General features: G+C 47.6%; 1 protein-coding gene across 1 annotated transcript in view; it reads right to left on the reverse strand.

Annotated features, from left to right (window-relative positions):
* Positions 1-24,131, reverse strand: part of EGFLAM (EGF like, fibronectin type III and laminin G domains) — a 115,428-nt gene extending 91,297 nt beyond the window's left edge. Inside the window, exon 1 of the mRNA XM_077281526.1 lies at positions 23,872-24,131. Coding sequence (XP_077137641.1) covers positions 23,872-23,983 — 112 coding nt within the window. The 5' untranslated portion in view covers positions 23,984-24,131. The remainder of the gene's footprint in view (positions 1-23,871) is intronic.
* Between the last annotated feature and the right edge of the window lie 2,608 nt (positions 24,132-26,739).

Here is a 26,739-nt window from a genome sequence, read left to right on the forward strand (position 1 = left end):
AGAGGGTTAAAGAGGCAGTATATAGGAGGCAGTATAGAGGAGGCAGTATAGAGGAGGCAGTATAGAGGAGGCAGTATAGATGAGGAAGGAAGTGGCACAGAGGGGTAAGGAGGGAGTATAGAGGATAGAGGCAGTACAGAGAGGAGGAAGGAGGTACAAAGGAGGCAGGAGATGGAACAGAGCAGCAAGGCGGCAGTAAGAAGGTGTCAAGAGGCCGCACAGAGGGCGCAGGATGCGGTACAGAGGAGGCAGGAGGCCATACAGAGGAGGCCATACAGAGGAGGCAGGAGGCCATACAGAGGAGGCAGGAGGCCATACAGAGGAGGCCATACAGAGGAGGCAGGAGGGAATACAGAGGAGGCAGGAGGGAATACAGAGGAGGCAGGAGGGAATACAGAGGAGGCAGGAGGGAATACAGAGGAGGCAGGAGGCCATACAGAGGAGGCAGAAGGCCATACAGAGGAGGCAGGAGGGAATACAGAGGAGGCAAAAGGCCATACAGAGGAGGCAGGAGGGAATACAGAGGAGGCAGAAGGCCATACAGAGGAGGCAGGAGGGAATACAGAGGAGGCAGAAGGCCATACAGAGGAGGCAGGAGGGAATACAGAGGAGGCAGGAGGGAATACAGAGGAGGCAGGAGGGAATACAGAGGAGGCAGGAGGGAATACAGAGGAGGCAGGAGGCCATACAGAGGAGGCAGAAGGCCATACAGAGGAGGCAGGAGGGAATACAGAGGAGGCAGAAGGCCATACAGAGGAGGCAGGAGGGAATACAGAGGAGGCAGGAGGCCATAAAGAGGAGGCAGGAGGCCATACAGAGGAGGCAGGAGGCCATACAGAGGAGGCAGGAGAGAATACAGAGGAGACAGGAGGCCATACAGAGGAGGCAGGAGGGAATACAGAGGAGGCAGGAGGCCATAAAGAGGAGGCAGGAGGCCATACACAGGAGGCAGGAGGGAATACAGAGGAGACAGGAGGGAATACAGAGGAGGCAGGAGGGAATACAGAGGAGACAGGAGGCCATACAGAGGAGGCAGGAGGCCATACAGAGGAGGCAGGAGGCCATACAGAGGAGGCAGGAGGGAATACAGAGGAGGCAGGAGGCCATACAGAGGAGGCAGGAGGGAATACAGAGGAGGCAGGAGGGAATACAGAGGAGGCAGGAGGCCATACAGAGGAGGCAGGAGGGAATACAGAGGAGGCAGGAGGGAATACAGAGGAGGCAGGAGGGAATACAGAGGAGGCAGGAGGCCATACAGAGGAGGCAGGAGGCAATACAGAGGAGGCAGGAGGTAATACAGAGGAGGCAGGAGGTTATACAGAGGAGGCAGGAGGGAATACAGAGGAGGCAGGAGGCCATACAGAGGAGGCAGGAGGCCATACAGAGGAGGCAGGAGGCCATACAGAGGAGGCAGGAGGGAATACAGAGGAGGCAGGAGGGAATACAGAGGAGGCAGGAGGCCATACAGAGGAGGCAGGAGGCCATACAGAGGAGGCAGGAGGGAATACAGAGGAGGCAGGAGGCCATACAGAGGAGGCAGGAGGGAATACAGAGGAGGCAGGAGGCCATACAGAGGAGGCAGGAGGGAATACAGAGGAGGCAGGAGGGAATACAGAGGAGGCAGGAGGGAATACAGAGGAGGCAGGAGGCCATACAGAGGAGGCAGGAGGCAATACAGAGGAGGCAGGAGGTAATACAGAGGAGGCAGGAGGTTATACAGAGGAGGCAGGAGGGAATACAGAGGAGGCAGGAGGCCATACAGAGGAGGCAGGAGGCCATACAGAGGAGGCAGGAGGCCATACAGAGGAGGCAGGAGGGAATACAGAGGAGGCAGGAGGGAATACAGAGGAGGCAGGAGGCCATACAGAGGAGGCAGGAGGCCATACAGAGGAGGCAGGAGGCCATACAGAGGAGGCAGGAGGGAATACAGAAGAGGCAGGAGGGAATACAGAGGAGGCAGGAGGGAATACAGAGGAGGCAGGAGGGAATACAGAAGAGGCAGGAGGGAATACAGAGGAGGCAGGAGGGAATACAGAGGAGGCCATACAGAGGAGGCAGGAGGGAATACAGAGGAGGCCATACAGAGGAGGCAGGAGGGAATACAGAGGAGGCAGGAGGGAATACAGAGGAGGCCATACAGAGGAGGCAGGAGGGAATACAGAAGAGGCAGGAGGGAATACAGAGGAGACCTCCTGCCCCCATTATAACATTTCCTGCCTCCTTTTTCATCCGGGACAGCCCCAATTTTGACAGAATCACAGCTGAAAAATCAGGACCGTTGCAGGAAGGACAGCTGACAGGTACGAGCTATATAGTCCATGAGCCAAGAACCAAATTTGACGATATCGGTACCAAGCGGAGTGACTAATTCTCTTTGGTATTTTTAGGTAGATGCATGTCTGTAGTTTATTTTTTGATATGATAGCCCTTACATATACGTAGCTTATTAACCCCTTCAGCCCTAGGCCTATTTGTACCCAAGTGCCTAAGCCAATCTGACCTGTGCCACTTCATGGGCTAATAACTTTGGAACGCTTTCACCTATCCAAGCCATTCTGAGATTGTTTTCTCGTGACATATTGTACTTCACGTCAGTGCTAAATGGGAGTCAATATATTTTACCTTTCTATATAAAAAAATGCTAAATATTCGGAAATTTTGGAAAAATCGGCAATTTTTTAACTTTGAAATTCTCTGCTTTTTACAAAAATACTGATACCCCCCATAATAGTTATTAATTTACACTCCCCACATGTTTACTTCATATTGGCATCATTTTGAAAATGAAACCTTATTGTTTTACGACGTAATAGGGCTTATAGTTTTATGCGCAATTTTTCACATTTACAGCAAAACCCACTTTTCAAAGGACCAAGTCACTTCTGAAGTCACTTTAAGGGGCTTACATAACAGAAACCACCCATAAATTACCCCATTTTGCAAACTACACCCCTCAAGCTGTTCAAAACTCATTTTTAAAAACTGTTAACCCTTTAGGTGTTCCACAGGAATTTTAGCAGAATGAAGGCGAAATTTCAAAATTTCATTTTTTTTCCAGATATTACATTGTAATCCAATTTTACCTGCAACCTAGCAAGGGTTAACGGCAAACCCAAACTTGGTTACCCTAATTCTGCAGTTTATAGAAACACCCCACATGTACTCGTAAACTAAAGTATGGGCACACAGCACAGCTCAACACGGAAGGAGCGCTATGTGGTTTTTGGGTGGCGGATTCACTGGAAGAAATCTAGGGGGCCATGTCACATTTGAAGGCTGCCTGAGGTACCCCCACAGTGGAAACCCCAAAAAGTGACCCTATTTTGGAAACTACACCCCCAAGGAATCTTTTAGGGGGTATAGTGACCACTTTGACCCAACCAGTGTTTCACAGTAGTTGGAAACACTTGGTTGAGAAAATGGAAAAAGTGCATTTTTTACATGAAGGTGTCATTTTAGGCTCATTTTTTTATTTTTAAGAGGTGTACCAGCAAAAAATGCACCCCACTATTTGTTCACCAATCTCTCCCGAACACAACAACACCCGATATGTTGTCGTACACTGCAGTATTGGGGAACGGCAGGCCTCGGAAGGGAAGGAGCGCCAAATGACTTTTGGAGTGCAAATTTTACTGGAAGAAATCTAGGGGGCTATGTCACATTTGAAGACACCCTGAGGTGCCCCAACACACGCACACACACTGACACATACACGTTCTGTGCTGAACAGGACTCTCCGGTCTTCTCTGCAGAGCTCCTATCTCCCTCTGTAGAGGCTGACACCTCCCAGATGATACCATGGTGTTTTGCCTATGACAAGGTCAACTATGCCCGATACCTAACCTATTACTATGCCACAATGTCTCGGCTGCCCATAGAACACCCAGAGGTCCATGAATACTTCATGCAAGGTGGCTTTTCGGTCCAGATCGGTAGCAAGAATCCTTTTGGACGAATTCCTGTGGACCAGACCATTGAAGAGACAATCAACAAAGACACCCAGACACCAGGGGGCACAAAAGGCTTCAGCCTCAAAGTTGGAGCTGTTTCCAGGTTCTACCTGACATCAGAGTACCGCAGTATGTACTTGAGGCAGCTGAGGGCCCTGGTAGGCCAACAATATACTGACTTCAGCCATTCAGACCTACAGGTGTCTAGGATTAGAAGAGATGAAGCCGATGTCCAATCTTTCGTTCAACTGCTGGAGACAGGTTGGGTGAACCCCTTCAACAAAGAGCATAATGGTGAACTTATCAGTTTGTCAACAGCGACTGTAGCACCACCAGATGTAGCCAAAGACCTTCAAGGGGCATACAGTATAGGAGAGGATGCATATCAAACATTCAAGGATGAGCGTTTGGGTACCGATAAGCCAACTACATTGTTTCATGACAAGATGACGAAGAACAAACTTAAAACGTTCTCTAACATCCAAATGAAGACACGCAGACAAGGTCTTGGCAAGGAGGTAATTTTGAAGGCTGACAGAAACCTATTTGGCCAGATGATACTTGTAGCTGAGAACAGAAAGCTACAAATGAGTGATGTCTTGACTCATCCCCTGGGTCCATTGCCATGGGCACTTGCCAATGGTGATGGGTCTATCCGCAAGACCAACAAGGCTGCCCTCGCAAGGGAGTTGGAGAGGAATGCTCGTCCTGCAGAAGTGATCCCCGAGCCCTCTGCAACCATCATTGATGGGATGAGCCTGGTTCAGAAACTGAAGGGAAACAATGCAACATTTGGCCAGCTAGCAGGCACAGCAATGAGTCGCGCTATCCATGAGGGTGCTAAGAGCAAGCGCATTGATATTGTCTTTGACGTCTACAAGGAGACATCCATCAAAGATACAGAAAGAGTCAACAGATATGAAGGCACAGGGATCCATTTCAAGAACATTCAACATGGGCACAACATCCAGCAGTGGAAAAAGCTTCTAAGTAGTTCCTCCAACAAGGCAAGTCTCATAAAGTTTCTGGTAGAAGAATGGAAGGCGAAACACCACAGGGAGAAGCTTGAGGAGAAGGAGCTGTATGTCACATGTGAGCAGCTCTGCTTTAAGATCACCAAAGAACAGTGGGAAGAGGCTGCTGACCTTAAGTCAAATCAAGAAGAAGCAGACACACGCCTCCTTCTCCATGCTCTTCATGCAGCAGAATCTGGTTACAAGTCGGTCATCATCACTTCGGAGGATACTGATGTCATGGTCCTGTGTCTGGGCATGTGCCACAAAATCCCATCCCACCTGTTCCAGAAATGCGGTACACAGAACCGGACAAGATTCCTGGATATCACCACTCTGAGCCGAACATTGGGAGGCAGCGTATGTGATTCATTGATTGGTATGCATGCATTTACAGGCTGTGACACCGTCAGTGCATTCGCTGGCCGTGGGAAGATGACGACACTCAAGCAGTTGAAGATGAACAAGACATACCAGGATGCCTTTCAGGAAGTTGGTCGTTCATGGGAAGTGTCTACCGAACTTTTTGAGAAGTTACAGGAAATCACCTGCCACATGTACCTGCCAACTACCCAAACAACTGAGGTAAACAGGCTCCGTTATCAGCTGTTCTGTGCCAGACGTGGAGTGGTAGAGTCAAGTCAACTCCCTCCTTGCCAGGACTGCCTTTTCATGCATGCACTGCGTGCAAACTACCAGGCTGCGATCTGGAGGAGAAGTCTGCAGAGCCAGCCATGGGTTGCAAACCCAACAGACTGCGGTTGGATGATAGATAACGACGGAAAGCTTGTTGTCAAGTGGATGCAAGGGGCACCAGCACCAGAAGCTATTATACAGCTACTGTCCTGCAAGTGTGTGCGGTCATGTGAACTTCCTCAGTGTACTTGCCTCAGCAATGGCCTGAAGTGCACAGACATGTGCAGATTACAGACATGCCAGAACAAGGGTACTGAAGACGAGCCAGTAGAACAACAGTCAGATTCAGAGTCCGATGTTGAAGATATTATGGAGTAACATATATATATATATATATATATATATATATATATATATATATATATATATATATATATATATATATATATGCACATGACATGTTCAGTGTGTATTTACATAACTTGGATTAAATTTTGTTACAAATACTACATCTAGTCACTCCGGGTGGTACCGATATCGTCATATTTGGTTCTTGGCTCATGCTAAAATTCCTGTGGAACACCTAAAGGGTTAACAGTTTTTAAAAATGAGTTTTGAACAGCTTGAGGGGTGTAGTTTGCAAAATGGGGTAATTTATGGGTGGTTTCTGTTATGTAAGCCCCTTAAAGTGACTTCAGAAGTGACTTGGTCCTTTGAAAAGTGGGTTTTGCTGTAAATGTGAAAAATTGCGCATAAAACTATAAGCCCTATTACGTCGTAAAACAATAAGGTTTCATTTTCAAAATGATGCCAATATGAAGTAAACATGTGGGGAGTGTAAATTAATAACTATTATGGGGGGTATCAGTATTTTTGTAAAAAGCAGAGAATTTCAAAGTTAAAAAATTGCCGATTTTTCCAAAATTTCCGAATATTTAGCATTTTTTTATATAGAAAGGTAAAATATATTGACTCCCATTTAGCACTGACGTGAAGTACAATATGTCACGAGAAAACAATCTCAGAATGGCTTGGATAGGTGAAAGCGTTCCAAAGTTATTAGCCCATGAAGTGGCACAGGTCAGATTGGCTTAGGCACTTGGGTACAAATAGGCCTAGGGCTGAAGGGGTTAATAAGCTACGTATATGTAAGGGCTATCATATCAAAAAATAAACTACAGACATGCATCTACCTAAAAATACCAAAGAAAATTAGTCACTCCGGGTGGTACCGATATCTGGCCCGGCTCATGGACTAATACGGGATCTGACGGGCCAGGTATGAAACAGGAAAAACTTTTTTTAAACTCCCAGAAGGTGTTAGTCGGGTGCTGCTTCTCCAGCACCTAGAATCAGTCATCTGACAGGACAATTTGCTGGTTGCTGGATCTTGGACCCGCCATGCATGACAACAGCCAATATTAAATCCAGCTGTCCTGAGATGAGCACACTGTGCCCCTCTGCGCTGCTCAGACTTTATCTGCCCACTCAACACGGAAATGAAGAAAGGAAAAACTCAACCTTTACTAGAAAACAAACGGAACAATAAAATTCTCTGCCCCAATTTGTCATTTCTGTCCTACTGTATTCCAGGCGAGGTGACGACACTCTCTGCACTTTCCCCGGTCCAACCCTGCGCTCTCTCCCCGGTCCAACCCTGCGCTGCCTCCCCGGTCCAACCCTGCGCTCTCTCCCCGGTCCAACCCTGCGCTGCCTCCCCGGTCCAACCCTGCGCTCTCTCCCCGGTCCAACCCTGCGCTGCCTCCCCGGTCCAACCCTGCGCTCTCTCCCCAGTCCAACCCTGCGCTCTCTCCCCGGTCTAACCCTGCGCTCTCTCCCCGGTACAACCCTGCGCTGCCTCCCCGGTCCAACCCTGCACTCTCTCCCCGGTCCAACCCTGCGCTCTCTCCCAGGTCCAACCTAGCGCTCTCACCTCGGTCCAACCCTACGCTCTCTCCACGGTTCAACCCTGCGCTCTCTCCCCGGTCCATCCCTGCGCTCTCTCCCCGGTCCAACCCTGCGCTGCCTCCTTGGTCCAACCCTGTGCTCTCTCCCCGATCCAACCCTGCGCTCTCTCCCTGGTCCAACCCTGCGCTGCCTCCCCGGTCCAACCCTGCGCTCTCTCCCCGGTCCAACCCTGTGCTGCCTCCCAGGTCCAACAATGCGCTCCCTCCCCGGTCCAACCCTGCGCTCCCTCCCCGGTCCAACCCTGCGCTGCCTCCTCGGTCCAACCCTGTGCTCTCCCCTCAGTCCAACCATGGGCTTTCTCTATGGTCCAACCCTGCGCTGCCTCCCCGGTCCAACCCTGCGCTCTCTCCCAGGTCCAACCCTGCGCTCTCTCCCCAGTCCAAGCCTGCGCTCTCTCCACGGTTCCACCCTGCGCTCTCTCCCCGGTCCAACCCTGTGCTGCCTCCCCGGTCCAACCCTGTGCTCTCTCCCCGGTCCAACCCTGCGCTCTCTCCCCGGTCCAACCCTGCGCTCTCTCCCCGGTCCAACTCTGGGCTTTCTTCATGGTCCAACCCTGCGCTCTCTCCCAGGTCCAACCCTGCGCTCTCTCCCCAGTCCATCCCTGCGCTCTCTCCTCAGTCCAACCCTGTGCTCTCTTCCTGGTCCAACCCTGCGCTCTCTCCCCGGTCCAACCTTGTGATCTCTCCCCGGTCCAACCCTGCGCTCTCCCCCTGGTCCAACCCTGGGCTTTCTCCATGGTCCAACCCTGCCCTCTCTCCCCGGTCCAACCCTGCGTTCTCTCCCTGGTCCAACTTTGTGCTCTCTCCCTGGTCCAACCCTGTGCCCTCTCACTGGTCCAACCCTGGGCTTTCTCCATGGTCCAACCCTGTGCTCTCTCCCTGGTCCAACCCTGCGCGCTCTCCCCTGTCCAACCCTGCGCGCTCTCCCCTGTCCAACCCTGCGCTCTCACTTTTCATTGATACAAATATAACCAGTGTATCCTCATCATCCATCACATTCATATAAGAAATATTGTATGTTTCAGCCCTGAGTCCAGTAATAAAAAACAAGAAAGGCTCATTAATTTCTTAAAGGGGCTGTCTACTTTTAATAATCTTTTTTTTTTTTAAAGTGTTGTGGAAATTATTTGGTCCCAGGTTGTCCAGCTTCTGCAGTCATGAGTGATCAGAGGTGATATGCAGAAGAAATTAGCATAAAGTTTTCAATTTTTCTGCAGTGCCTCCGCAGGTAACAAAAGGTATTACATGGTTGACATTAAACTCAATGGGTAGGTTGCTTAATATGTCATCATGCCTGGTCCTCCAGAGGATCGTTACCGTGTCCCAAGTAAGGCTTGAAGGGAACTCTTTAGGAAACCTGTCCTTAGGATAGACCATCAATGTTTGGGTTGGATGAGTAGACCTTGCATAGGACGAGCTTTATTACGGAGGTCAAGAACGGGGGACGTGGCCTATAGATGAGCTGGAAAGCTAAGAGATCTGGTTGATTTCTTTTTGCTTTGCCTTCGGTTACCCGTGTGTGGTCTCTAAAATACTAGAGATATTTCCAAAGAACAGAACGTCAAGCTTATTATCCAGAACATAAAAGGTTGAATTGTCGGCAGAGCGGACAATCAATGACCTATTTCCTAAAGTTATATATTGTGAGACATGATTGCGAGCTCTGCTTCCCGGGAGGATGTGCAATCAATACCGGAGCATAGAGTACATGATGCCTATTTTAATGAAACACCTTCCAGTGACATAGAAATGTAGTTGTGCATTACATACTGTATACTGTATATACCGAGTGTGCCCCACTTTACACATCGATATGAATAGATGCTGTGTAATACTTTATTCCTCCTCCGGGGGAGCTGCAGGGAAACTGTGCACTTAGTGCCAGGGTTTCGCACAGATCGCAGCTGATCACTGGAGAGCAGGTTACTTTCTCATCAGTGGGAACTTCTAATAAGTAGAGATGGCACAAATTAAGGAATTTTTTTGTTCAATCGGGGTGAAAAAATAATAATTTACTACCCAGGACTAATTAGGGTGGTTTGTTAGCTACCTAGATTAGTCGGGATCAATATTTCACAAATTGCCACTCCTGAGATTGAGGAGAAACATCCAGACAAAAGGAAATCCCACGTGTGGAATCAGTTTACCAATAAAAGGGGTCAGAGGAGGATGTGAAGAACCTTTTTTACAAAAGGATCAGTGGGGATTGTGAAGAATTGTTCTTAGGAAAGTGTCCAAGGAGAATGTAAAGAATCGTTCTAATGAAAGGATTCGAAGGAGGTTGTGAAGAATGGTTTGAATTAGTGGATCACAGGTGGCAACGAAGAATGATTCTGATGAAAGGATCAGAGGAGGATGTGAAGAACTGAAGAGGCAAAAGTACCAGGGAAGGATATGAAGGATTGTTATGATGAAGAGATGAAAATAAAGCTATGAAGAATTGTTCTGATAAAAGGACTTGAGGAAAACATGAAGAATCATTTTGAAAAAAGGATCAAAGAAGGCTATGAAGAATCGTTCTGACGAAAGGATCGAAGGTGGCTATTAAAAATGGTTCTTATGAATGAGGTTAGAGAAATACGTAAATACTTTTTCTGCTGAAGGAATTAGAAGAGAATGTGAGGAATCATTCTAATTAAGAGATCAGAGGAGGATGTGAAGAATCGCTCTGATGAAGAGGATGTGAAGGATTGTTCTGACAAAAGCATCAGACGAAGATGTGAACAATTGTTCTGATAGGACCAGAGCAAGATGTGAAGAATTGATGAAAAGGTCAAAGTATGAAGTGAAGAATCGCTCTGGGAATGGGATCAAAGGAGGCTATGAATAATTTTTCTGACGATATCGATTGGAGATGGCTGTTAAGAATCGTTCTAATGAAAAAGGTCAGAAGAGGATGTGAGAGATTTTTCTTTTTTGTAAATTCTTTAAGATGTGAGAGATTTTTCTGATAAATGGGTTAGAAGAGGATGTGAAGAACTGTTCTGATGAAAGGGTCAGAAGAGGATGTGAAGAATCGTTCTGACAAAAAAGATCAGATGAAGATTCAAAGAAGGCTCACTCAACACGGAAATGAAAAAAGGAAAAATGCAACCTTTGCACAAAACAATACAATTCCCTCTGTCCCAATTTGTCATCTCTTTTGTATTCCAGGCAATGAGGAGACTCGCGACACTCTCGGCACGCTCTCCCCCATCCAACGCTGAGCTCTCACTTTTCATTGATACAAATATGATCAGCGTGTCCTCATCATCCATCACATTTGTAGAAAAAATATTGTAAAAATATGTTTCTGCCCTGAGTTCCATCACTACTTTCACAGTCATAAAAAAACAAGAAAGGCTCATTAGTGTCTTAAAGGGGTTGTCTACTTTTAATAATCTTTTTTTTTAGAAGAGTCCTGTGGAAATGATCTGGTTCCAGGTTGTCCAGCTTCTTCAATCATCAGTGATCAGAGGTGATCTGCAGAAGAACCTAGAATAAAGTTTTCAATTTTTCTGTAGTGCCTCCGCAGGTGGCAAAAGGTATTACATGATTGACATTAAAATCAATGGTCAGTTCACAGAAGAGAATGTGAAGAATCGTTCTCACCAAAAAGATCAGATGAAGACGTGAAGAATCATTCTGATTAACAGGATAATAGGAGGACGTGAAGAATTGTGTTCAGTGTAGCAAGTAATATGACCAAATAAAAGCAAAACTAAGACATGTAGCAGCCTTAGTATATTGCTTGAGACAGCCGTAATGATTCCCGATCCGTCTCTCTGCTTCTGCGGCCTCCAGATATGACAGCTCCTACATGTCACATAATACTTTGCCTTTTACCAGGTTAATACTCGATCTCACGCCGACACCGAAGTATTTTTCACATCATTGCCCTGGAATTTCTTTTTCGTTTTTAATTTCTAAATTGTCAGATTTGTATAAAGTCTTTTTTTTTGCCTTTTGTATTGTTACATGTTGTTATATTATTATATATGTTTTTTTGGGGGGAAATCGCGATCCCAGCGCGGCGCTAGTCAAAGCTTTTCACTTCCCATATAAAAGGCAATCTTTCATTCTAAAGGTCGAAAATAAGAACCCCCGCGTAGTGCTGAACACACCGCCATCCACCATTTAGAAAAAGAAAAGCCCAAATTACAGTGTTTTTATTTCTGTTTTTGCCTTTTGGAGATATGAGACCGGCCAAGAACAACAATTTTCTGTTGCTTTGCACGCGTTTTTTTTTTTTTTTTCCTATGCAATAATCATTCTCTGGTGGTTTAATCTGACTTTTAGCCAGTGATGAAAACAAAGGCAAAAACCACGGAGGCAGAATTCATTTTGCTGATTCATGGGTGCAATTACCTTAAGCTCCAGGCATTAAACAGGTTGTCCATTTCTCTATATAGCCCCCCCTCCCGATGACCAATTGTTTGCTTTATGCATCTTTGATTTGGCCACTGTATAGCGGTATTAAAGTGCGCCTGACACTCCTGTCCGATGAGGTCATGTCTGTCCCCTACCTGTCTGGATGTGTGCACGAATCTGCCGGTATCAGGCACGAGTCCTATTCTAATGATTGGGCATATGCGTGACGGTTTTGGAGGTGGCGATGAACAACCCTCCGGTGATATTTACCTGTGTGGCACTCCCCCTTCATATAGATGACCAGTAAGGAGAGCTAATTGACAGTCTGTTTAGATGGGCCGATAATCGGGAAGAAGCAATCATACGAACACTAATTTCCAGATTATCGTTCCTTCTAAGGCCCCTTCATACATCTTGGTGATCCCAGTCCTGGAACAGCCAGTACCGGTGAGGTCCGTGTGTGACAAGTAATGCAGAATACAAATGATAGATGTTTAGGTGTTAGATGTACAAAAATAGAGATAGATAAAATACTTTTAATAACCAGCTGAGGAAAAGCACACAGCTGAGGGCGGGTGGTATTATTCAGGGAAGGGGCCACTAACCCTGGAGGTTCCCAGCCTATTAATATCAGCTCACAGCTGTCTGCGTAGCCTTTACTGGTTATTTAAAAGGGGGGACCCTAGGAAAAAATGATGTGGGTCCCCCCCTATTTTTAATAACCAGCAAAGACTAAGCAGACAGCTGATAGCTGATATTAACAGGCTGGGAAGGGGCCATGGATATTGTTCCCCTCCCAAACTAATAACATCAGTCCTCAGCCACCCCAGAGATGGCACATCAATTAGATGCGCAAATACTAGTGCTTACCGATTGCCCTGGTGCGGTTGCAAACAGGGTAATGGTTTTGGGGTTGATGTCAGCTGTGTAATGTCTGCTGGCATCAAGCCCAGGAGTTAGTAACGGAGAGGTGTCAGTCAGACAACCCTATTACTAACCCCATAGTCAAAAGTAAGAGAGACACATACACAGGAAAGTCCTTTAATTGTAAAAATCACTCCCCGACCCTCTTTTACTCATTTATTGCTAAAAATAAAAGTAATCCACAAAGGTCCACTGTAAATCCATAATAAGGAGGTCTCACGACGATCCTCGACTCTGTTACATCCGGAGGCTTTGGTGAGCGGTGACATTAGTAACGTGACCACTCACCACGACCGCCGGAACATACAGAGTAGCGTGCGAACCTCCGGCTGTGACCTGCGGTGGTTGAAAAAAGATATAAAAGATGGAGCAAGTCGTTTTGATATTGCTGTGTATATGTTCATTCTTTTTTACATTTTTTTTAACGCTTTTTCTGGCGGGTTCCAGGCAGAATCTGCCCGAAAAAGACATTGTGTGCACATACCCTTAACTCCTTACCGACATGACATCCAGTTACATCATATGTTGGCTCCCTGACCGGCCATCACTTATACAATACACTACAATACTGCAGTAGTGCAGAGTATCGGGCTTCACAGGAGTTCCAACATGGCAAAAACAAGGACCTTCTGTAGACCACCAGCTGCCATATGGACAATCGGCAAGCCACAATCACGACACAAGTGAACGACGCCATTCTGAAGCTGTTAAATGCTGCTGTCAATCTTGGCACAAGCATTTAAGAGGTTAAACCTAAATATTGTAGAGCTGGCTCGCTAAGGGTTTGGGATGCATCTCATCTTTTGGGGTTTGTCTCTACCAGCTTTGCCCAGGTAAAAAGGACATTTTTGCCCCTTCTTCTTTGCACACTCGCTCTCACTCAGTGGGATTCGATGGAGACATTTGTGATCAGCAATTTTCAAGTCTGGTCTCCAATTCTCAATGAGATTTCGGTCTGGGTCATACACAAACAGAAATATACTGTGACCTAAACCATCTATTGTGGCTCTGCCTGGACGTATAGGGTCGTTGTCCTGCTGAAAGGTGAACCTCCGCCCCAGTCTAGCTGTCCTGTGGACAGATTCTTCCCCTGAGCTGTGGACCTCTGCAACTCCTCCAGAGTGACCATGGGCCTCTTGGCTGCTTCTCTAATTAACGCTCTCCTGACTTTAGATGTCAGGTTAGGTGGACGGCCATGCCGTGGTAGGTTTGCGGTATTGGATGATGGATTGAACAGTGCTCCGTCAGATGTTCAGAGCTTGGGTTATTTTATTTTATAACCTAACCCTGCTTTACTCTTCACCACAACTTTATCCTTGACCTGTCTGGTGAGCTCCTTGATTTTCATGATGCTGTTTGATCCATAATGTTCTCCAACCTTTGAGGCCTTCACAGAACAGCTGTAGATATACTGAGAAGAAATGACACCCAGGTGGACTCAATGTACTAATTATGTGACTTCTGGTGGTGATTGGTCACTCAGGATTTTATTTAGGGGTATCAGACTGCAGGGGGCTGAATACAAATTTCCAGATTTATATTTTTAAAATAAATAGAAAACCCTGTATCAATTCCTTTCACAATTACTCGCTACTTTGTATTGATATCACACAAAATCCCGATATTATATAATATTTAAGTTTGTGCATATAACGTGAAAAAAATGTGGAAAAGTTCACGGGGTTTGAGTACTTTTTTAAGGCACTGTAAACTAATATAGAGAATAGAAAAAGTTTTTTTTCGGACAATACCAATTAAGGAATATGAGAACTGATTCTATCCTAACAAAATATTGGTGGGTGTAAATGGCCAACTCTGACCAATTCGATCATCTGTAAGATTTGTTTGAGTGGTCAGAAATCCACAAGAAAACCAGCTGAGATGGCGTCTGTCACTTCAACAAACTGCGCAAATAAATGAATAGTACAAGAAACTGTGTAATGTATCGTATCAGTGATCTCTGCATCTTTCTCCATTTATGAGCCACTTCTTCTCCTTCTCTTTTCTTTCCCCCACCTCTTAAATTCATTATTCAGCTAAAATCCATGTAGGTGAAAACAAGACATCGGTTCTTAGGACTATGGAGCGAAGAGGAGGAGTGACGAGCAAAGTGACAGAGAAGAGATAATCAAAGGACAGGAAGTGAAAAACAAAGGCAGAGAAAGATTGTGCAGATGCTTTCTAATAAGTGTTTTATCTCACCTGTAAGCTACACTCTTTAGTACTGCTGCATAATGGCCTCCATTCTACTGTTTTTCGAGAAGCATTTTCGCTCAGTTCACCTGGATTCACAGCTACACTGCTCAGCACTGCAGTTTAATGACTTCCCTGTCACAGCTGCTTTCTGGTAAAAGTTTTATCTCACCGGACACCTAGATTCACAGCTACACGTTTCAATATTGCGGTATAATGTCATCCATGCTGTTGCTTTCTGATAAGATTTTTTTTATCTCACCTCCGAGCTGGATTCACAGATATACTTCTCAGTACTGCAGTTTAATGTCTACTCTGTCACTACAGCTGCTTTCTGGTAAACGTTTTCTCTCACTCAACACCTTGATTCACAGCTACACTTTTCAGTAATGCTGTATAATGTCATCCATGATGTTGCTTTCTGGTGTTTTTATCTCACCCCTAAGCTGGATTCACAGATATACTGCTCAGTACTGCAGTTTAATGTCTTCCCTGACACTGCAGCTGCTTTCTGGTAAACGTTTTCTCTCACCTAACACCTTGATTCACAGCTACACGTTTCAGTATTACTGCATAATGTCATCCATGCTGCTGCTTTCTGATAACTGTTTTACATCACCGCAGAGCTGGTTTCACAGATACACTGCTCGGTGCTGCAGTATAATGTCTTCCATTTCACTGCAGCTGCTTTCAGGTAAAAGTTTTATCTCATCCTGCAGCTGGATTCACAGTTACACTCTTTAGTAGTGCAAAAGTTACAAAGAATCCGAGGCAAAAAAAAGTAACTCACATGAAAAAAAGATAACTTTTATTCCATCCTTAAAATAGCATAGCAACGATAAAAAGACAAGGTAGACAAGGCAACGTTTCGGCAACATTTAGTCTTTTTCAAACATTAAATAGTAGCTGTATCTTTACAATTTATGGCTTGAAAAAGGCCAAAATGTTGCTTTGTCTACACTGTATTTCTATCGTTGCTATGTTATTTTAAGGATGGAATAAAAGCTATGTATTTTTCATACAAGTGATTTTTGTTGCCCCAGATTCTTGGAACTTGCTGTTTTTAGGCCTGGATGGAGGTAACACCGAGTTAGCACAGAATCTATCAATGTTGCATAAGAATTGCTCACCGGATTAAGTAAGTTTTTCACTTGTTAGTAGTGCTACATAATGTCCTCAATGCTACAGTAGCTACAAGGCACTTTGTTTTGTCTCATACCAGTGCAGGATTCACAGCTGCACTGCTCAGTACTGCTGTATAATGTCCTACATGGTATTGATGCTTGTGCTACATAGAGCCAGGGGAGCAGGAATCTCTCATGTCTGTGTGTGCTGTGTATGGGAGACATCATGGCAGGTAGTATCCTCCCACTAGCTCAGAGACGACTGGAAAATAGCGATATTGCCTACAAAGGGGCGTTACTGGTAAAAAGAAAATGCAGGATACTAGTCATATAATGGTCAGAAATAGTGTTATTCCTCTTGTACACGTTACTGCTTATTCTGAACGGTCACCTGAAATGACAAGTATTGCGTGTACAAAACAAAAATAAACTACCAGGACAGGAGATTTTTGCAGTTCATATACTTAGATTCTTGTGAGCGGAAAGACTAGAAATTCAGTTTAATGCTTGTTTTTCTCATTTGGACGCAGCCATCACAATGTCAGAAAGTGGAAAAGAACTGAGCCATTAGGAATATTAGAAAGTTACATAACTTTTCTTTGTGAACTGACTTAAAAGCCGAAATCGACCTCCCCTTCATACAAGGACGTGAGTGATACATTGTGTTTGTATATAGGAGGTAATGGCTTACAAAACAGCACTCGGGAAAGAATGCGGCATCCGGAGCCACGGCCGAACTTCACCACTATTTCTGTAACATCTGCAAAGTGGCGACATAATGTGGGCCTGTGTTCTCCGAGGCTCGGAATAAGCTTCACGCTGAGAATCTATTGACTTTTCAATTGTCCGTCAAAGTTCACGACTGCCCGAATGGAGGGTCTACTAATGAAGATACGCTAGTGGCTTCTGCTCAGAAATAGAGGGGAGGGGGCGTCTGAAAGGAACGTATTGTCAAGGACGCGGGGAAGACGGAGGATCAACTTGTAGCTACTGCAAAATCTGTGCCCGGCCGTGTGCCACTTATAATACTGCTGGTGTGGCACCGATTGTGATCCCGCTATAGCTATGGATGCCAGGAGCATGCAGTAAGATGGAGCCCCCACCTGGTGCTGGCCAATACCACCACCCCAATAATCACCTGCTGCTTTTCGCCATGACTATACACCCTCTTTTTTTGCAAAAGACGTAAGACCTATGGAACAGTCATCCTGTCTTTGCTTGCAACACTGTAGAACGCAGTTTAGCCCAACGGCCCAACCTGGACACCTGTCAATCAATTCTTCCTGTGATGTTTCATATGAGAAGGGTCTCAGATGCGACCTCTCAGGAGCACAGACCTGCAGCCACTTCCCTGCGGTTTCTCTCAACTCCCCCATAGCAGGATGTCATCAAGGGGCAGGGCACTGTCACTCACCTTGCTTCTATCACCGCACCCTGATGATGAGGTCTCATTTCAAAGAAAAAAGTGGTGGTGATAGAAGCAGGGAATGTGGCAGAAGCTATCGAAGATGCGGGCGGTGAGAACAGAAGAACTGTGGTGAGGACACTGAAGACGGGATGTCGAGGACAGAAGAAGTGTGGAAGTGGACACTGAAGATGGGGGCATATAGGACAGAATAAGTGTTTTGGGGACACTGAAGATGCGGGCTGTGAGGGCAGAAGTCTGGTGGGGACACCGAAGATGCGGGCTGTGAGGACAGAAGTCTGGTGGGGACACTGAAGATGCAGGCTGTGAGGACAGAAGTCTAGTGGGGACACTGAAGATGCAGGCTGTGAGGACAGAAGTCTGGTGGGGACACTGAAGATGCGGGCTGTGAGGACAGAAGTCTGGTGGGGACACTGAAGATGCGGGCTGTGAGGACAGAAGTCTGGTGGGGACACTGAAGATGCAGGCTGTGAGGACAGAAGTCTGGTGGGGACACTGAAGATGTGGGCTGTGAGAACAGAGGAAGTGTGGCAGTGGACACTGGAGATGGGGTGTCGAGGACAAAAGAAGTGTGACAGTGGACACTGAAGATGGGGGCATCAAGGACAGAAGTAGTGTGGCAGTGGACACTGAAGATGGGGGCGTCAAGGACAGAAGTAGTGTGGCAGTGGACACTGAAGATGGGGGCATTAAGGACAGAAGAAGTGTGGTGGGTACACTGACGATGGGGGCATCAAGGACAGAGGAAGTGTGGTGGAGACACTGACAATTAAGGCATCAAGGACAGAGGAAGTGTGGTGGAGACACTGACAATTAAGGCATCAAGGACAGAGGAAGTGTGGTGGGGACACTGACGATGGGGGCATCAAGGACAGAGAAAGTGTGGCAGTTGAAACTGAAGATGGGGGAGTCGAAGACAGAAGGAGTGTGGTGGGGGACAATGAAGATGGGGCATCAAGGACAAAACAAATGTAGTAGTGGACACTGAAGATGGGGTAATCGAGGAAAGAAGAAGTGTGGTGGGGGACAATGTTGATGTGGGTGTCTAGAACAGAAAAAGTGTGGCGATGAATAGTGAAGATAGCTACAGCGAGGACAGAAGAAGTGTGGAGGGGACACTGAGGATGCGGGCTGTGAGGACAGAAGGAGTGTGATGGGGGACACTGAAGATGTGGCCTTTGGAGACAGGAGAAGTATGGTGGGGGACACTGAAGATGGGGCATTAGGAGACAGGAGAAGTGTGGTGGGGGACACTGAAGATGCAGGCGGTGAGAACAGAAGAAGTGTGGCGGCAGACACTGAAGGTGCAGACGGTGAGGACAGGAGAAGTGTGGTGGGGAACATTGAAGAAGGGGCCTTCAAGGACAGGAGAAGTGTGGCGTAGGCCAGTAAAGATGTGGAAGGCTGGCACAGATGCAGTATGGCGGTGTTCACATCTCCATCACCCCCCTGAAACAGGATGAGATCAGGGGATGGCGGTGACAGAAGCTGTGATGAGTGACCTCAGTGCCGCCCCTGAAGTGGCTGAAGCGGTATCCTCAGGAAGTAAAGAAAATATTACAGATACAGGATCAGCAGGAGAGGGAGAGGTGCAGGGAAATGTACAACCAAGCAAATCACAGAAGTGATTCAGGGTTAAAGGTAAATATCAGTGCACTACAGGTATCACACAAGCCCTTACGCACTATAAGTCAGTATGATCTATGTGCCGTATGGCAGTATAATGAAAACACTGGTGGTATTATATAAGTACTATATGCTGTACTTTGTAAGTACTATGTGCTGTATTATTTCGGTATTGTATTATTTACATATGATATGTAGCAGTATATAGGCAGTATTAAGTACTGTATGGTGGTATGATTTAAGGACTAAGTGGCAGTATTAAGGACCATATGGCGGCATTATTTAAGCACTGTGATAGCATAAATTACTGTATAGCGGTAGTATTATGTAAATACTATCAGCATTATTTTTGCACTATATGTCAATATTATTTAAGAACTAAATACAGTATTAAGAACTGCATGATGGTATTATTGAAGCATTCTGTGCAGTAATATTTAAGTACTATATGCGGTATTAGATACTATATGGCAGAATTATTTAAGTAGTATATGGCAATATTACGGATTATATGAATTATTATTTATGTCAATGCCGGTGCGCTCTCATCTCTCTCTCCTGTCTGCGGGGCTTTCAGGCTGTACATAGGATCACACAGTAGTGGGCTGCAGACAGGAGAGAGGGAAGAGAGCGCACTGGCACTGACACTGGGTGCGTGTCTGTCTGGTTCCTGCGGGGCCATGGATTCAGTTCATGAAGCGCTCAATAATGGGCGAGTGCTATCAATCAAGCTGATGGGAGGTGCGGAGGACATGATTGAGGGGGCAGAGCTGAGCACCAAAGAGCCCTTATAAGAATATATGACAAAGTGTTTTTTATGTAAAATTAATGCAGTTGAATCTACACTGCAGGGATGAGTTTTATAGTGGCTAAGTGCTGTATATGACTATAGAAGTGGAAGAATTTGAGGTACTGTATGGTAGAACTATTTCAGTACTGTATGCGGTATTATGTAGACACTAGGCGGTGGTATTATTTAGTTGCTGTACGGCAGAATTATTTAGGCACTGTATGGTGCTACTACCGTTGCTGTACGGCCGTATTATTTAGGTAGTTTTTAGTTGGCATTGTCACTGGGTCGCTGGTTTTAGGGCTCATTGTTAGACCTTATTTTTCAGAAAAGGTTGGGCAATGAGTTGACAAGGAGGACCCCGGCATAGTATTTTGCCAGCTGCTCTGATTTAACCCCTCCTGCTCACAGGTGTAATAATGAAGCTTCCCCTCCTGCCATTGTACAGGGAGTAATTACCATCACCGTGTTATCCCGGCTCCTAGCAAGTTAACAATGGCGAATTAGTGCAAAACACACAAGTGTCTCATATTCACCTCAAATCCCCACAACCTGGGCGACAACTCAGCTGCAGGTCAGAAAAACAGCAGAAAGTGCAAAATATCCGGACTAATGGAAGTAATCTACTGATAGCTGTCAGTACAGGAAAATCTGCAGATATCATAGATAATAGATAGATAGATGGATAGATAGATAGATAGATAGATAGATAGATAGATAGATAGATAGATAGATAGATAGATAGATAATATAATAATAGATAGATAATAGATAGATAGATAGATAGATAGATAGATAGATAGATAGATAGATAACAGATAGCTAGATAGATAATATAATAATAGATAGATAATAGATAGATAGATAGATAATAAATAGATAGATAATAGATTGGTGATAGATAGATAGATAGATAATAGATAGATAGATGGATAATAGATAGATGATAGATCGATAATAGATAGATACATGATAGATCGATAATAGATAAATAGATAATAGATAAATAGATAGATAGATAGATAAGAGATTGATAACAGATAGATAATAGATGACAGATGGATAATAGACAGACAGACAGATAGATAGATAATAGATAGATAGATAATAGATAGATAGATAGATAGATAGATAGATAGATAGATAGATAGATAATAGGTAGATGATAGATAGATAGATAGATAGATAGATAGATAGATAGATAGATAGATAGATAGATAGATAGATAGATAGATAGATAGATCTCCTAGTACGATGAATAAATTGGGGATACGGAACAAGGATTACGAGTTGCTCTGGATGTTATGGGTCATTTTATGTCTCCCGTTGTTTTATTTTGTTGATACTTTTTTTGTTACAAAATTACAAAAGCAGAAGACAGAAGTTCCACAACAAAGAAGATGATGGGGGAGCAGGAGGCTCCTGTTACTGCTGATCCAGTGCCGTCCCCGACACAGGACCCCACTGCACAGAGCAGACACAGGACCCCACTGCACGGAGCAGACACAGGACCCCACTGTAGGGAGCAGACACAGGACCCCACTGTAGGGAGCAGACACAGGACCCCACTGCACGGAGCAGACACAGGACCCCACTGCACGGAGCAGACACAGGACCCCACTGCACGGAGCAGACACAGGACCCCACTGCACGGAGCAGACACAGGACCCCACTGCACGGAGCAGACACAGGGCCCCACTGTAGGGAGCAGACACAGGACCCCACTGCACGGAGCAGACACAGGACCCCACTGTAGGGAGCAGACACAGGACCCCACTGTAGGGAGCAGACACAGGACCCCACTGTAGGGAGCAGACACAGGACCCCACTGCACGGAGCAGACAGGACCCCACTGCACGGAGCAGACACAGGACCCCACTGCACGGAGCAGACACAGGACCCCACTGTAGGGAGCAGACACAGGACCCCACTGCACGGAGCAGACACAGGACCCCACTGTAGGGAGCAGACACAGGACCCCACTGCACGGAGCAGACAGGACCCCACTGCACGGAGCAGACACAGGACCCCACTGCACGGAGCAGACACAGGACCCCACTGCACGGAGCAGACAGGACCCCACTGCATGGAGCAGACACAGGACCCCACTGCACGGAGCAGACAGGACCCCACTGCACAGAGCAGACACAGGACCTCACTGCACAGAGCAGACACAGGACCCCACTGCACGGAGCAGACAGGACCCCACTGCATGGAGCAGACACAGGATGTCACTGTATGGAGCAGACACAGGACCCCACTGCACGGAGCAGACAGGACCCCATTGCACGGAGCAGACACAGGACCCCACTGCACGGAGCAGACACAGGACCCCACTGCACGGAGCAGACACAGGACCCCACTGCACGGAGCAGACACAGGACCCCACTGCACGGAGCAGACAGGACCCCACTGCATGGAGCAGACACAGGACGTCACTGTATGGAGCAGACACAGGACCCCACTGCACGGAGCAGACAGGACCCCACTGCATGGAGCAGACACAGGACGTCACTGTATGGAGCAGACACAGGACCCCACTGCACGGAGCAGACAGGACCCCATTGCACGGAGCAGACGCAGGACCCCACTGCACGGAGCAGACACAGGACTCCACTGCACGGAGCAGACAGGACCCCATTGCACGGAGCAGACACAGGACCCCACTGCACGGAGCAGACACAGGACCCCACTGCACGGAGCAGACACAGGACCCCACTGTACGGAGCAGACACAGGACCCCACTGCACGGAGCAGACACAGGACCCCACTGCACGGAGCAGACACAGGACCCCACTGCACGGAGCAGACACAGGACCCCACTGCACGGAGCAGACACAGGACCCCACTGCACGGAGCAGACACAGGACCCCACTGCACGGAGCAGATACATGACCCCACTGCACGGAGCAGACACAGGACCCCACTGCACGGAGCAGACACCGGACCCCACTGCACGGAGCAGACACAGGACCCCACTGTACGGAGCAGACACAGGACTCCACTGCACGGAGCAGACACAGGACCCCACTGCACGGAGCAGACACCGGACCCCACTGCACGGAGCAGACACAGGACCCCACTGCACGGAGCAGACGCAGGACCCCACTGCACGGAGCAGACACAGGACCCCACTGCACGGAGCAGACACAGGACCCCACTGCACGGAGCAGACACAGGACCCCACTGCACTGAGCAGACACAGGACCCCACTGCACGGAGCAGACACAGGACCCCACTGCACGGAGCAGACGCAGGACCCCACTGCACGGAGCAGACGCAGGACCCCACTGCACGGAGCAGACGCAGGACCCCACTGCACTGAGCAGACACAGGACCCCACTGCACGGAGCAGACACAGGACCCCACTGCACGGAGCAGACACAGGACCCCACTGCACGGAGCAGACACAGGACCCCACTGCACGGAGCAGACACAGGACCCCACTGCACAGAGCAGACACAGGACCCCACTGCACGGAGCAGACACAGGACCCCACTGCACAGAGCAGACACAGGACCCCACTGCACGGAGCAGACACAGGACCCCACTGCACGGAGCAGACACAGGACCCCACTGCACAGAGCAGACACAGGACCCCACTGCACAGACCACTCCTGCTCTGTTCCATCCTGTGCCCACCATTCACCTCAGATGTGAGCCCCTGATTAACCCCAGATGCCGCAGCTGCCTCAGCCCTCTCCTCCATCCTCCCGCCGCCGCCTCCTCCCTCTGTACTATGGAGCGGAGTTTGTCGTTACTGCTCCATAGATCTGAATGACAAACTCAGCTCCGCTTCATCTGCAGAAAGTTCTCCCTGAGCTCTGAGAAGGGTCCCCGAGTGACAGGGCGGGCTGCCGGGACCCCCGTACCTTGTCTCCGGGGGGTGACAGCTTTCCTGGAGCACAGGACAAATCCAAGGAAGAGGTTCAGCAGCAGCAGCAGCAGCCGCAGACAGGACCGGGAATCACTCCTCAGATCCATGTCCTGTCACGGTGACCAGCGGCGACCCCCGATGCAGGAGACCCGCAGGACGATGCTCTGGATCCTGGTGGGTTTAGCACGTGTGGGTGGGAGGGGGAGACGAGGAGGGGCTCACGGGAGATTACACCCACAGCACCGGGGGGACGGAGCGGACTAAGCAGATAATGGGGATTAGTACTGGCCCAGATGGAGGCGACATGGTCCGGCCACTCAGACTAATGGAGCAGCATGTCGGGGGGATTAGGAGGAGGCGGAGGGGCCGCGGCTGAGGCGTCACCACTGGGGACCCCAAACTGTCCGCTATAGGGGCGCAGAGATGTCCTGGTACATGGGGGCACCAGGAGCAGAGACAGCCAAGCACAGTATATATAGGGGTCCTCTACATGCACAGTATAGGGGTCCTCTACATGCACAGAATAGGGGTCCTCTACATGCACAGAATAGGGGTCCTCTACATGCACAGAATAGGGGTCCTCTACATGCACAGAATAGGGGTCCTCTACATGCACAGTATAGGGGTCCTCTACATGCACAGAATAGGGGTCCTCTACATGCACAGTATAGGGGTCCTCTACATGCACAGTATAGGGGTCCTCTACATGCACAGTATAGGGGTCCTCTGCATGCACAGTATAGGGGTCCTCTGCATGCATAGTATAGGGGTCCTCTACATGCACAGTATAGGGGTCCTCGCATATGTAGCGCCCCCACTGCCGCAGGGCCGAGGGGTACCCGGTACCGGGCCTCTGAGTCTCTGCTCTGGGGTTGTCACGGTGGCTAGGCCCGGTCCGTGACCCTGCCGAGGGGCGCACAGTGAATGATAGATGTAGATGATGGTAGTGGTGGTGGTGCGGTGCAGTAAATAACGAGGACACCAGGTTGCAGTCTCTTTACTGAAGATCTCTGGGTCCTCAGTCCGGAATACGGTTCACCAGGCTGCGCAAGTCCGGCCGGTCCAATGGCACCTCCAGAGTTCTCTTTGCAAGTGGAAATCTGTGCCTTCCCGCTAGCGCTATGTGTTGTGGTCCTTCCCTGCGGTGCTTACGGAAAGTCCCCACAACTGTTGTGTCTGTTTCTGAAGTTCCCTCACAACTCGTTCGGATGTTCTTCTCCTCCGTCCCTCCCTGATGTTCTGGTTAGGACGGCACCCGTATGACGAGTAGGCTCGGAGCTCTTCCGGGACCCTAGAGTCGCCCCTCTCCTAGTGTGCCCCCCATGTCTTCATAGGTGATTTAGGTGAGACAGCCCGCCTTAGACTGACTGTCCTGCCGTTGGTTTGAAGTATTGCTTGGAGCTAGATATATAAATACTTCCTCGGCGTTCCGGCCGCCGGTTGTGCGCCTCAGTAGGATGTTGCCTCGGTCTTACAGCACGACCCCTACTGGTATTCTCCTCTTGCTTTGATCTCGTTTCTCACTCAGCACAATCTATCTCGCTTCTGATCCTTTCTTGGGCACCGCCACTATGCTGAGCAGGCACGGTCCCGTGACGTTCTTTCTTGTAGCCAGGCCTCTGTCAGGGTCCCAAACCTGACAGGGACCCTACCGAATCTTCCCCCACAACACCCTCTGCCACAAGGTGTTGCCTGGTTCCAACCCAGTCAGCTTTCTCCTCTAACTTCCTGCCTGACCCCCAGTTTACCCACAGTGGTGAGGAGTGGCCTAATAAATAGCACCCTTAGCTCCCCCTGGAGGCCCGACTGTGAAATGTATTGGTGTCTGTGATACCTGGTCAGATGAACTCCTTCAGTGCCATCAGACGTACCATAGCCCCCCTTAGCGGCGGAGCCACAGTACTGCAACGACCAGGACTCTGGGGCGCTGCACTCCCCCCCGGTTAAATCCAGTACTCCGGGACTGGGAAGAAAACAACAATACATGTCAGCAAAAAGACATACAATTTTTGTGAGTGCAATAACAGTAAGCATATTTAAACAGGCTTCCCTTTATGGGAGGTGAGGACACTTGAACGTTACAAACATGGTTAAATATTATAGCAACATGCTATAACTAACTTTCTTTTACCCAACCGGGTATTCTACTTAGTACAAAATTGTTAAACAATAATTTAACATTGCCTTTAAGGATGTACACTCTAAATCCACTAAAGACCTTATTATAATACATTATAAGGCAATTAACTTCATACTCCTTCTTTAAATCTGCAGGACCGCCTGTCCTAGATGCTCCAGACCTACTGCCTCTCCTTTCTTTACAGGACCGCCCCTTTCAACCCGGGCCTACTGCCGCTCCACTACTATACACAGTATAGAACATGTTTTTCTTTCAGTTTGAGGTCACTGAGCCATCTCTATATGGCCCCTAAGAGGACTCACCACTAACCCCTACGGGTTCACTTCCTGTCCTCATCCTTCTATCAACATTATTGAACCTTTCTTACAATTAACTAGTTAGTTACATTTAAAAGGGACAACACATTGCCAAATCTAGGAGCTCCATATACCAAAACAGGCATTGGTTATTAAAACGTATCCCTAGCCAGGTATCAGGGTCATTGTTACATTGTGACCCCTAGTCACTGTCAACTTTTTTCGTTTTTATTTGTTGTTTTCCCCTCATTCTGTTTGGTTAGGTTGCACTCAGCACAAGGGTGTTTGTTGTTCTGTTCTTTTGTCTATTTTTATAGTCCATGTATATGCACCATTTTATATAGACCAATTAAAGGTTAAGTTTTATCCAATTGCTAATACTATTAGTTACATTTAACTCTTACATATCAGCATTATTACTTTCTCT

The sequence above is a fragment of the Ranitomeya variabilis genome, chromosome 1 (genome assembly GCF_051348905.1).
Source record: "Ranitomeya variabilis isolate aRanVar5 chromosome 1, aRanVar5.hap1, whole genome shotgun sequence".
Classification (NCBI taxonomy): domain Eukaryota; kingdom Metazoa; phylum Chordata; class Amphibia; order Anura; family Dendrobatidae; genus Ranitomeya; species Ranitomeya variabilis.